The sequence below is a fragment of the Podarcis muralis genome, chromosome 11 (genome assembly GCF_964188315.1).
Source record: "Podarcis muralis chromosome 11, rPodMur119.hap1.1, whole genome shotgun sequence".
Taxonomy (NCBI): domain Eukaryota; kingdom Metazoa; phylum Chordata; class Lepidosauria; order Squamata; family Lacertidae; genus Podarcis; species Podarcis muralis.
The window spans coordinates 35,661,965-35,675,889 of NC_135665.1; the positions used below are offsets into that span (position 1 = coordinate 35,661,965).

The following is a 13,925-nucleotide window of genomic DNA, read 5'->3' on the forward strand; positions in this document are numbered from 1 at the left end:
TGTGTGTAGGAAAAAGGGAGGGAAACACTATTTTGCAAAAGGTTTACAATGGAAACTTAGAGCTGACTCTTCCCCATCCTTTATTATTTATGGAGTGAACTGAATAACACTAAGAGGACTTGGAATTTAATTTAATTGGTAGTATAATTGCTTATATATCTTCAGTTGGAAGGAAAGATGAAAGGAGTCTGTGAACTTGTCAAGGAACTGATAAGGTTCATTACTGAGTGATCTGCAGTTTGACAGACCACTCTTCTTCCCAGGCTGAGAGGGAAAATGGTAAAAACAGGTTATTTATTGGGACAGAGTGATTTTTGCAGCTGTTGTTAAAGTTGCAAAACAACGAAGCATAGGACAGAGCAATGGAGAAATTTCTGGAACAACAATGGGATATCAGCTCCGCCCAAGGCATGATGAATAACAGCAACAACTGGGGGAAAGAAAGACATAACATCTTACAAGCACAGGAAGAAACACCACGGACAGAATAATTGCCACACACAGGAAGAACAAGGATTGAGTTTGAGTTCCTCACTTGTAGTTTTATAAATCATTTAATATGTCAACACGATTAGAAGTTATTAATATTGCAGTTGTTGTATAAGGGATTATTATTCTGACTGGAATGTAATGGAAATTATTAAGATTTTGGAACGCAGAAATCAAGCAAATAATTAAGCCCTCAGTTCTAGCATGAGGGGGGCCACTTTATCTAAATTATATAATTTGATATTTGAACGATTGGTATTTATAATTGTATTATAAATTGGTATTGTTATATTGAGACTATTATTGGATTGTAATTGAAAACTAATAAAAATTATTATTAAAAAATAATCTGCATGTTTCAAGACACTGATAATTTCTGAAAACAAATTAATCTAAAGGGGCATTGCCATATTACAGGGATCTATTGTCTAAATAAGTTTAACTTTTCTTTCCTTAATATATTGATCGATATAACAGTTAAGACTATAAAATTATGCACTCATTCTGCTTGGGGAAACTGTAATAGACAACAAAAGAAAAAAAAGTTTTCACCAGAAAATACCAACTTTGAAAAAACTGGTAGATGCCAGTGGCACTGAAAGGTACATAAAAGAACAGATGGGCTATATAAAGCTGAGTAAATATCGGTCATCAGGAAGGCACAATGGGTCTCTTATGCTAGTCAATTTTAATAATAGGCTAGTTCAAAAACAATGTTTCCAGCATAGTTAAAGGGGAGATGTCACCATGTTTTTTATTTTAATGTATTTTTAATCTCCTGTTGGAAGCCGCCCAGAGTGGCCGGGGAAACCCAGCCAGATGGGCAGGGTATAAGTAAATAATAATAATAATAATAATAATAATAATAATAATAATAATAATAATAAACGGAAATTAGTGTGAGCTCCCTGACTGACAAAAGGCAATACTTCATGATTTATTTTGGAATAGAAAGTAGTTTTCAGAAATGTATTCCAGGGAACCCTAGGATTCCTTAGAAGAAGGTGGACAAACTTTTTGCAGTGGCAGCTAGCTCACAGTTATCAACCTTCCCTGGTGATGTGTTGCTGCAGAAGTGTTGGATGTTCTTTAAACTTCCCTCTCAATTTGCACAGGTCTCACCGGTGCTGTCTGTACTGTGCCCTAAATTGTAGGTGTGTAGCAGAAATCTTGGCAGCATCTTAGGTTTCTGTGGCACACATTCTCATCAGGTTTCTGCATACAGAGCTAATTTTGAGTGCAGTTTGAAATTTCCACAAACATATGCAAAGAAAATAGCTATTCCGCATGTGGTTTCCTATTTCACATAACTAGCTGTGCTCATTGCTTTGTGTATTGCTTGCATATTTGCATACAGAGCTGTACAAGTGACCTTTGAATCATGACACCCAACTGTTGGACAGAATTGGCCAAATACTTTTAGACTGCATATCCTTAATTGCTATTATTTTTTATTACTAACTTGAAGTGTTAGGCACTTAACAGACTCTAGTAACCACTTACTGCAATTTCCATGTTCTTTACTTTCTTGAATAGTAAGACATACTAGGATTCTTTCTGAAGGAAGTTATGGAAGCCTCACTATGTGACTATAATGACAAATATATAGGTAGCAAAGAACAAGCAGCCACACACATAGTGCTGGCTTTAAAGTAGTGATAGCATTCATCTACCTTTTCCCTCCCACATAAAGATCACATAACCAAGAAGGTTGCTTCTTACCAACCAGTAGCTGGAAGATTTTTTCCTGTGTGCAGGATCCCTGCCACCTTAATACACAAGACCATAAACTCATGGAAAAAGGGGGTGAGACTGTTCCATTGAGAACCTTTGTGTTGAATTGCATTTATAAGAGAGGGGAAAGTAGAGGAAGAAATGAGCTGGAATGAGCCACAGGAGAAGCAAGACATCTGGGGCCATCATTTTTAGAGATGCTGAGCTTGCACAAGTAGTTCAGAGTTCTGATGCTCAACACATGAGGGGAAAAGAATCATTGAAGGAAACATTTTCAGGCATTAGGGATTGCAGTCTCCTGCTATATGTGCTGTTGGCTTTGAGTCTAGTTGTGAACTAGTATGTGTGGGGAATTCATGCTGGGGTGAAAATACTGAAACCGAGTTTCCATGTTTGTTTTCTGTGGCTGCCACAAAAAAGCCATTTCCTGTTCTAGTACCTCTGCCATTTGTGCCGTAAGGGGCAGCCTGTGCCAATATGTGAATGCTACACTTTGGACCATAGGATGCAGTACAGAATCTAAACATCATTCTTCACAGCAGGCACCACCAAAACAGAAGCTTTCAGTTGTGGCTAATATGTAATATGTGAATGAGCATCAAGTGTAATCAGTATGTGATGTTGCCACATGGCTGCCCTAGCCAGTGGTTCTATATTTAGTGCTTTCCTGGTGCTTCCAAGCCTCATGTTGACAGGTATGTGCTGAAGGGCAGGGGCCAGGAATATTGGCAGCTTCCACACCACATGGTGCAAACTGCTTAAATTTCACCTGTGGAAGGGAATCTTGTAGTTGTACTAACCACATTGTATATGCTTAGCAGTATAAGGCCTGTTTCATGGGTTATTCAGTAGCTTTGGGTTATAATTCTAAACACCGTCAGGAGTAAGCCCCATTTAACACAATGGATTTTATTTCTGAGTAGGATTGCTCCGTACAGATTTTTTTAAAAAAAGAGAAACAAATAGAAATAAGGCAGAACTGGACTAAACAAAAACTACTCATCCAGCTATTTATCTCAATTTCAAAACCCATGTCTATTATTTGACTTCAGGGGTGGGGAAGGTCTGTCCTGAAATGCTAGCAAAAGTTCCTTTTGAAATTGGTGTTTGAAATAAGTGCAGTGGAATTGTGCCTCATTGCATGGTGTGTGCATGTCTCCCGATTTGCTCTCTTGGTACATGTGGATTTGCTTATGCTTACGACAGGTAGTGATATAACCTCATCATGTGTCAGGAGGCAATGCCACAATGCTTCCAGTATAGAACTTTATTGGTTACATAATAACACATAATGTTATTAATAGAAGTCATTGCTAGTCACAGCGACATTGGAGGCAGCAGCAGCAGGGGCAACGGCTCCTCACTGCTGAGCAAAATTGTCAACTCCTTGCCATTTGAGGAATTTCCTTTAAACAAAGGACTTTCTCAAAAAGAGCTCTTGAAAATACCTGTGATACTGCAATATTGATGAGGAACACCACTTGATTCTGAGCAGTACTAGGTAGAATGGAAATAGTTAGAATTAATGAAACCGAAAGATGGCAAATTGGCACCACTAGGTGAAGCACATGGTATGATCACACAATATATCACCTCCGATGTGGTAGCACTCCAATTGTAGAATATCCTTACCCTGCCTTCTGGGGTGAAACTGATACCCACATTATTTATTTTTTAGAGGCAGTGGAACATACCTCTTTCCATTGTCTTTTACAGGGGTTTGATACAATTTAGCCGGCTGGAGGTTAATGGATAGTCTGTCTGCCCTTTGAAGAAGATAGCACAATGTTTTACTTGTTGTTATTTTATGTTGTCTCTCTCTGGGATCGTGAATAGATGAAGAGTAGAATAGAAATGGGAATGAATGAATAAAAATGAATAGAAAATACTCCCATGTAATAGCCAGTTGTGCCTTCCTTCTAAAGATTTCCGAGAATCAGTGTGTGTGTGTGTGTGTGTGTGTGTGTGTGTGTGTGTGTATATATATATATGCAGGTTTTGGTGTCTTCGGGTATCTTCCCGTGTAAACGGGAAGTACACGGGAAGATACCCGAAGACACCAAAACCTGCATTCCTGTACCCGTGAAAATCTACGAAAGCATATATATATATATATATATATATATATATATATATATGCCACTTTAAAACAGAATATTGAAAAGGCCGATAGCTTTCTGTTTTAGAAAATGTACTTGTTAGTGATTAGGACTGGGTTTAAATAGATTTCATTTGCTCCCAGATGTGTCTGCTGCTGGACAGTGTCTGCCTTCCAAGCATTAGTCCAAATCTGGTGTTAGAGCAGTCATATATTTGTATATCCAATTACTATTGTTCATGTTGTTTGCTGGTAATGCTTATTGCAGTACCTGAGCCTCAAACTCTTGACCTGTCTTTATTTGGCCCATCCCTCAGTGATGCATGACTGGAAAATGGATAGGGGAGAAGGCAATATTTATCTGGTGGCAGTTCTTCTGCCTTCTGTGGTGCCTCAACCTGGGGGTGTATTTTGGAGGTCCAGGGAGCTGCTACTGGAAGGGAGAAGTGAAAAGCTCCTGTACATGAGCTGAACGCTGCCTGTGGTGCTCTGGAGCCAGCACATAGATTTCCACCCCTCCTTCCCCAAGTCAAGTCATGCAGAGAATAGAACACAGTTCATATTTAACTCACCAGGGAGATGCTGTAAGGATGTTAACTCTTGGAGCTCTGAGAGAAAGATTTTCTCAGATACTCAGAGGCAAATAACCAGTGGCTAAACTTCTGCTAGTGACTGATGAAAATTAATGTTGGTGTGATAGCTAGAACATATAAGAAATGTGAAAACGGTAATAACTGCATGATTGCTTTGTTATGTGGACAGTTTCTTGGTGTATTATGGGGCATATTAACAGAATTCAAAATTGCCGAATTATCAGGTGTTGTTACCAGTGCCATTCTTATATGATAGTACATCGATGAGAAAATTTGTTGATGGCTAGTTTCAAAGTCACATTTTATATGCTGTTCTTATGTAAAAGCTTGTGGAAATGAGTATATGAAGTATATAAGATTATCTTGCCATCTAGTGGCTACTGTATTCCCTGCATTTTCACTAAACGGTTGGTTGGTATTGGGATTGAAGTGTAGTTTATCTAGTTTATAGTCATAGTGTATGTAAGATACAATTACATGTTAAGGAAGGATTTCAAAACACCATAAAGTCAGTGTGAGATTTTCTATTTTTCTATGGCATATTGAGTACAGTAAATTACAATAGCCCTATTGCCACCTTATTATTGTTGTTGATACAAATTACTAAATGCAAGACTTATTACCAGTTCAATTTTCTTTCTGATTAAAATGGGTTGAATAGAATATATTAATAAAATAATCTTAAATATTAATGAGTGGCTTTAAAATGATTAGCTTTTCTTCAGATTCTAGTCTACAAAGGATCTTGAAGTTGCATGTATTGTAAATTACCTTGTGCTAATGATATTAATAGCTTTTGCAACTTACATATAGAATGTGGAATTATTTCAGAAAAGATATATTTGTCTATCTCGAATGCTGTCCTCTTCAGAGTCAGCGAAGGATATGTTCCTAGTATTTTCTGTGTGGTTCACGCATAGAGACCCTCGCATCCGCATTTGTCTCAGTGACCAGAGTTTTTTCCTTCAACTCCATACCTGGGAAGTTCTGGAAAGCTTGTGAAAACATATTGTGATTCTCTCCTCATTTTGGTGACAGAATGAAGAGTCCTGAAGTTATGGAACCCAATTATTGCAGGAGACAAACTAACATTATACAGTTTCCAAATGCTTCTGTTCCCATTTGCTGGGGTTTATTGAATAATTTTTTTTAAAAAAAACAAACCACGAGCCCTGTGGAGAATGGGAAGGTGGTGTTTGAACCATTATGAGTAAAATTATATGGAGATCTTGAAGAGATGCTGTTATACTTTTTAGACAGGGAGACGACATAAGATCATATGAAGAAGTTCACAAGGTATTTGTGTGGTATGGATTAAAACATGGCATACAAATATATTTTGTCAAGATTACAGTGGTACTCAGGTTAAGGACTTAATTCGTTCCGGAGGTCCGTACTTTACCTGAAACTGTTCTTAACCTGAAGCACCACTTTAGCTAATGGGGCCTCCTGCTGCCGCCACGCCGCCAGAGCAAGATTTCTGTTCTCATCCTGAAGCAAAGTTCTTAACCTGAAGCACTATTTCTGGGTTAGCGGAGTGTGTAACCTGAAGCGTATGTAACCTGAGGTACCACTGTATTGTGTCTGAGGCAGACAAATTATACAAGTGCTTTGTAACTTGATTCACAGGCGAATCTTAGGAGACTTTTGGGTTTTGCATTTGTTTGCTGTATGAGTTAGTGTGAGAAGACCTGAAATTCATAAAAACCATGTTGGGAATATTTTGGGAAGAAGTACTTCTGAATAGTCCTTGCTGTAAGAATGAGTTGTCTTTATTTTCATCTAAATATATATTGTGGCAGAGCTGGATTCCTTTAAAATGAGCTATGTATACGGACAGTAGTGGATTGCCAGACCTTTCATGGCCAGCAAAGGCATGCGGGAGAAAAATTGCATAGTGATTGTAGGACAATTCAATTCATAGTGAATTCATCCATGTTTGGCACTTTCTTGAAGCTACAGTCTCTTTTAGGTTTACTACCCCTTAGGAAACACAAACTAATAAATTCCTAGATTGTTTTATTCATTCATCCTGCTGTGTTCCAAAGTTAACAGTACATAAAAATATAGGCCAACACTCAAATGAGCCATTTATTAGTTCCCCGCTGTACATGAACTTGTTACAATGCATAACAGATTATTATGTACCGCTGAAACCACAGCCACTTTCCCATTTCACACTTTCCTTCGCACTTCACCTTCAAAGGTGCGCTCTTCCATTGTCTCCAAGAAAGACGGATGCCAACTAATAATTTACCATGATGTGCAAACAAGCTCACTGTCTATTAGAGGTGCATTTTAATGAAGTACCGTACATGTGTGCAGATATAAAATACAACATAAACTAAGCCAAATTTCTGAATAACACAAAAATAGCTCTAGTGTTAGCGGATGTCCCCACTGGTGTCAGTGTTGGGGGCAGACCCACGTGCACAAGTGGTGGTCCTTCTTTGGCTTGTACAAAATTCACACTGATCAGTTCTACTTCATTTATCAGTATAATTGAATAAAGTAAAGACTTGTATTGATGACAGGCTGATTTTCTGAAGCTTATGGAGGATAAGTGGTGCTGGTGGTGTTTAAATTGGCCTTAACATGCTGTTCTATGCTCCATTGTTTTACTTAGAAAGTTCTGTAGCGACTGTAGTTGCATCAAACAATTTTAGCTTGTTTCTATGTGCTTTCAAAACAGATAATTATTTAAATTGGGCAAATGTATATAATATAATTTTCAGTTTAGAAGCAAAGCATAAATGTTCTTGTGGATTTGCATTGTATTCTTGTTGGATTTTTTCTAGTAAAGGAATCCTGTTATGCTACATAAACTATTAATTTAAGCATCAGTATATAAATGCAGCCTCCTTTTAAGGTTTTAGTAACAAGAACCACAGGAGTTCAGTTTTCTAGTTTCAGGATTTAGGAACAAAGACATATTCTGAAACCAGCTTTGTCATAGAAGTGGTCCTGCTGGTTATGGGGTTACTCATGGACTTTCTATTTTGCAATCGCTAGTGTGATTCGTGTTGTTATAATATATTGTACCTTTTCAACATAGGCTAGCCAGTTCTCAAACACTCAAGAGACATCTAGTGTAAAAGAACAGAATACATCAATTTCATGGAAATAACTTCAGAAAAACTAAAAACATGTTTATATAATGTACCTAATCCAGAGTCATCTTGCATAAGCAGTGGTTCGCTCCTTGATGTGAACATTGTGTGCTCCTTCCAGAATGTTCATGTGACATTCTTATTAGCAGGAAAGTCTGTTGTCACAGGAGTGCTCTATGTTCTTTTGTACATACTTTTTGTTTGGATTAGAGACTACTGTGTAATATACAAATGGTGTGCATTTTTGGCACGTCAAACTAGGTAGAAAGAAGAAAAATATTCTTACAAATTACGTTTGGGGCTAGGACCAGATTTCTTGGGGAAGGGGCAGTTGCTGTGGGGTTGACAGTTCCCTCTTACCCAAGCACAGGATAGAGCCCAGCCTCTATAAGCTTTCTCTGCCTCCACTGCTTTTGTGGTGGTAGTAACACCACTCTGTTGCCTGCCATGTTTTAGCAGTGGATGGAAGATGGCACTTTTAACAGGATCTAAGCTATGCTCCTTCCTGTGGTTGCCACCTGCCATCTTAAGTTACTGATTATGCAATGTCCCACCTATAGATTCCTATAGATTTCATAGGTCTGCAGCCCAGAGCATTATATGCCCCAGCTGTGTTTGCCAGTTTTTGAAGACTCACCTCTTTACATAGGCGTTCCCTTGATTTCTCAACCTGAGTCCTGATGTGTTTTAATCACACTGTTTTATTGTGTATTTTAATTAAGAATATTTATATTTTAATGGTAGGTTTATCTTAGTTTTTATCCTTTGCAAATTACTTAGCCTACTTTGGCATGTTATTTAACATGGTAGACAGTGACCATGGATGGGAGGCAAGCTAGGCTCTTGTTCAGAAGTGGAACACCTGCCCATTACTAGAAAAAGCATTGGGCGAAAGAGGTAAATGGCATCATGGCTGGGCCAGTGAGGGGCCATTGGACTGTGCCCAACCTGGCTGACTGCTAGTGCCAGGCCCGAATGAGCTGAAAAAATCAAGCAGTGTGAAAGATAGCTGTAGGTATGTCTCAGTACTATTCAGAGCACAAATGATAGTGTAATGCAATTGAAGTCCTGTCAGTATGGTTGTGACCTGCACACTCACAGGTATCTCTTGCATTGTTTGATCTCTTGGCTTTGATTTAAACCTTTTCCTCCTCTCTGTTCCTAGCCACTGCAATTTACTACAGCATTTTTGCTGTACCTTCTGTTACTAAGATACCCAAGGCAGCTATCACAATTTACTATTTTACTATCATCATAACATAGTAAAAAAAAAGCTTTTTTTTTGGTAATTAGATATAATTTATTTTTACTTATTTCTTATGACCCCTGCTTTAGCAGTAACATTAGCGAAGAAGATGACATCCACACTGTCAGTGTCTGTAATATCTAACATCCTGTTCAATATTATTTTTAGAATCACGTTTTCACAATTTCTTGAACCACCATCAGTCAAAAAATTGAGAAGAGCATATTTTCCAAAAATCCACACCAAAGATGACATTCTCCTCCCTTGTAGTAGTGTTCACAGAATTGTTAAAGCAAATTTGCATCCTATAATAAAATCTTGGAATTAATTTTTCGTGGCACCCTGCTGCAGCCATGTGTTTTGAAGAAGAGTGTCATAAGTAAAACTAATTTCTTATTGTTAATGAGTGAGCTAAAAGCCCATATATGTTATACTAGAAAACTTTCAATCCTTGCTGTAGAGTTAGTACTATCAGAGTACTACAAGCCTTACAGATTGAGTGCTCCCCCTGCTTTTTCTCACATCTGGCCAGCACTGATGAGATGTAGTCCTTATCCTTCTACTTCCTTTCCTTTACGCTATTCTATCATGGAAAATGCACAAGTATTTCCCCCACACAAATAGCTCAGTCAGTAGAGCATGAGACTGTTAATCTCAGGGGCATGGTTTGAGCCCCACATTAGGTTAAAGATTCCTGCATTGGAGGGGGTTGGACTAGATGACCCTGGTGGTCCCTTCCAACTCTACAATCCTAGGATTCATTTGTGTGGAGCTGTGTGTCTTGACTTCTGTCCTCCTCCTTTGCTCACAGTTTTCAGAGTCCTGTTGTAGGCAGCTTGATTGCTCTTGTGACATTTGTAACTTCCTGCTGCCTGTTGTTTTACTAATCTTGGGTTTGTATGTCAGCCTCCCAAAGCTCTGTTGCTTCTGCCAAAACACTACCTGAAAGCCAGTTTTTAAATATAGGAAACTGTTTTCTGTTTTCTATAAGTTCTGGTCCTAAATGTTTTGTGGTGGTGGTGGTGTGTGTATGTGTGCATGTGATAGAATAACATTGTGTTTTGCAACGAGACTTCATACAGATGTTAGTTCATCCCATGGGATATTTGAGTAAAAAAATGAGGTTGGTACAGTTGCAGTTCTGTTTGTATTGCTTTTTTTGCAGGGGTAACACTTGAACTTCAAAATGAAGCTAATAGTTTTTATAAAACTTTTTTATTTATTATGCACAGTATGGCAAATTGGTTTAAATTCTTCGCTGTATTAATTTGGTTAAGGATAATTTACAGGTACCTAAATTAACAAAACAAGTGTTCAGATTAGAATAATAATAATCTTCCTCCCCATCCCACATCTTAATAACATTTCACATGCTTGGATTAAACTTTTTTCTCTGTTATGAAGCACATACAGTAGATTTGATAAGTAAACAAAAGTTTTTGCCTTCAGCCAGCGAAATTCTATATTTTTGCATCTAGCATCACTGTTCAATTTCTACAGTGGAAGTATTCCAAATTGTTTTGCCTCTTGTAGTTTGTTCTAGCCCAAACACTGGTACAAGTCTTTCCTGGTGCAAGACTGCATGTGCAATTACACTATTAATGGGCGTCTGATATGCGTGGTCCTGCTAAATGGTTTTTAGTGGTCCTGCTAAATGGTTTTTAGTTTTAATATTTTTCATGACCATTTATAAAGTACTCAAAATGGTGCTTGTCTGCTGCACTGGAGCAAGTAGCGTGTTGAGACCCTGGATGGAACTGCCACCCAGATTCAGGTCATGTTCCATCCTGGAAAGTGTTGGAAGTCTGGAATGAAATTGGGGGAAAATTAAAAAAAAATTAAATAAGGAATAAAATGGGATAAATAGCCTAGGAAAAGAATGTTTCTAATCTTTCCCCCCAATTTTATTAATCCATAGGGACCTGCAGGTTCACAGCCTTCACCCCATGCACAGCCCCCCACTCACAACCCCAGCAATCCCACGATGGGACCTCATGGTCAGGTAGGAGGGTATACAAAAGCACCCATATGAAACACTTGCAACTGCCATTACAACGATAGTTTGCTCATTTCAAATTTATCATTTAGCTTTTCTCTTGTCCACCTAAAGTGGTTCGTATTTTGAACCACACTTTTCCTACCCGCTGTCCCCTTTCCCCATAAATCTCACCATCTACTTAATAAATTGTGTGGTATTGTTCGTCTGTCTGTCTGCTTAGTTATTTTCCCAATACCCATGTACTTCGTAACAGCAGTTTTGGCATACAATGGGGGACAGCAAACTTTCCGCAATAATATTCACACGTGTGAATTCTTACTACTTATCTGGTTTTCTGAAATTCCTGAATGTAGCATTTTTCATATGTTTTGGACCCAACAATTGACTATTTTAAACCATTATTTGATTGACACAAATGTAATAATAGTTTGGAAATTGATGGTTTCAACTATTGTTCGTTAAGCTTGCCAAACCCTCTGATGCCAAAATGTTGGAAAATCATTTGGAATGTTTTCATATACTAATTTATTCTTATGGCACCGTTTACTTTCTTTCAAATAGGCCTAGAACCTGGCTTTGTTTTTTTCAGTTCTTGAGCACATACCAGTGATCTTTAGTTGTGGTTTCTTGTTCTGAGGGAAAAGTGTAGGCTTCTTATGTGGGGCCATTGGGAACTAAGCAAATGAGTATTTCAAAATAGTGCCTACTTTGCAGTGTAAACATTTCCAAAATTTGGGGAGGGGGGATTTGGGAGCTATGAGATCTGTATCCATCATTTAATAAATCATGGCGTTTCACAAGCTACACAATTCAGAGTTCTGTGTTGTCTAACTACAACTTGTGGTACATCAGTAATAATTTAAATCAAGTACAAATCAAGTTCAGCAATAAGGCTATTTTCCTTTTACATCAGTATCTCTTAGTATTTTGATATCAGGTAGTATTTCTGCGTGTTGTGTGTAACGTTGCATAATTTTGACCTATGTAATGTTCAGAAAACATTTTAGATTATGTGTCTTACTGTTTAAAGTTCTTGCTTAGAGGTCGGCAGCTGTTTAGGAAAACAGCAGTCAACCAAGGGCATTCCATATAAATAGCACGTGTTCAAGTGATATATGGGTTATTCTTGATCATTCCTTCAACTAAACACCTCTTCTTTATAATTACCGTATTTTTTGCACCATAACACTCACTTTTTTCCTCCTAGAAAGTAAGGGGAAATGTCTGTGCGTGTTATGGAGCGAATGCCTACGGGTGGCGGGGGGGATCTGCTGCGGTCGTGAGCAGAGGATCCATGGTTCCCCTTCCTTCCCTCCTCCATGGTTACAAAGCATGGGTCCACATGGATCCTCAGGATTTTTGCATTGGGCTACTCCAAACTCACTGTCAGATCACATGTCTGTGGCCACAGCATGAACCACAAAAATCATATATCCACTGTTTCATTTAGAATAATTTTTTTTCTTGTTTTCCTCCTCTAAAAACTATGTGCGTGTTATGGTCTGGTGCGTGTTATAGAGCGAAAAATACGGTACTTGGATCCAAAAGGCACTATACTGGCCTAAAACTTCAATATCTAGCTGCCTACAAAATGAGATTCCATTGCAAGTTAGCAGGGAGGCTGTTTGGGTTTAGCATGCAGTTAATGAGCAGTTTAAATAATTGAATTTAGCACCGTAGTAACCTAGCAGCAAACATCTGCTGTATTAATGTAAGAGTTTGGAAATGAAGATCTATCTGGGTCTTGCATGCAGGTTGTATCAGTGACTCAGTTACAGAGCTCAATTTTTTATATTATATGTATATTTACAAGTTTTTATTTGCACTGTCAATATATTGGGTTTGTAAACTTTGTCTATATGGTAATCTTTATTTTAATTCTTTTCTCTATGTGTCATGTAAACAAAGTTCCAGAGAATAATGTTCTATGTCTAGTTACCATTATAATGTAAATCCCTGAAACTGGAACATTATCAAAGATACAGATTTAGGTACTAGACTCACAGTTTTTATAGACAAGACAAAAGTCAAGAAATTGTTTGAATTGCAAGTAAAGCTAAACCAAAATATTTTAAGTTTTTATGTCAAAATATGGGGGGTTTTTTTGTAAGGGAGAACCTTTTGTTAAACAGGAAAGCAAGCTGCATGAAAATTCAAAGTCTTTTTCTGCTTCTCATCCAAGTTCTTGACATTAATCATAACTCAAGCAGAACTGTACAGAATCACCCCAAGTTTGGTTTTTAAGGCCATGAGGAACAGTCTAAGCCTCTGAACAAGCTCAGGAAAGCTCCTGGCCTGACTTTGCTAAAGCTTAGACACAGTCCTTTTATATGCTCTTGGTAAGCGCTGTCTTAACCTTATCCCCAGCCCTGCTTACAGTCATGTGGCCCAGAAAAGTGCTAACACAGTATGTATAAAGGGACTGTTCCTACATTCCTAACTTGTATTACAAGATTCCTATGAGTGTAGGCACTGTTTTCTTTCAGCTCTACAAGAACTGGGTTGTAGGTCTTGCTTTTCTGAGAACAGAAGTGGTGATGCCTAGTGGCCCCAGAATGTTGATAGCCCCAGATTACAGGAATCAATAAATGTCAGTTAAGAAGTACAGTAACATCCGTCACTGCTCAAATAACTTAACGTTCTTGTTAGTTGTGAG

General features: G+C 38.1%; 1 protein-coding gene across 9 annotated transcripts in view; it reads left to right on the top strand.

Moving 5' to 3' along the window:
* Positions 1-13,925, top strand: part of SSBP2 (single stranded DNA binding protein 2) — a 121,655-nt gene that overhangs the window by 75,412 nt on the left and 32,318 nt on the right. For 4 of the 9 annotated variants that reach the window (XM_077936254.1, XM_077936251.1, XM_028749534.2 and 1 more), the window contains one exon: positions 11,189-11,272. The exons of the other annotated variants lie outside the window; for them this stretch is intronic. In XM_077936254.1, the coding sequence (XP_077792380.1) occupies positions 11,189-11,272 (84 nt within the window). The remainder of the gene's footprint in view (positions 1-11,188; positions 11,273-13,925) is intronic. 9 annotated transcript variants of the gene reach the window in all.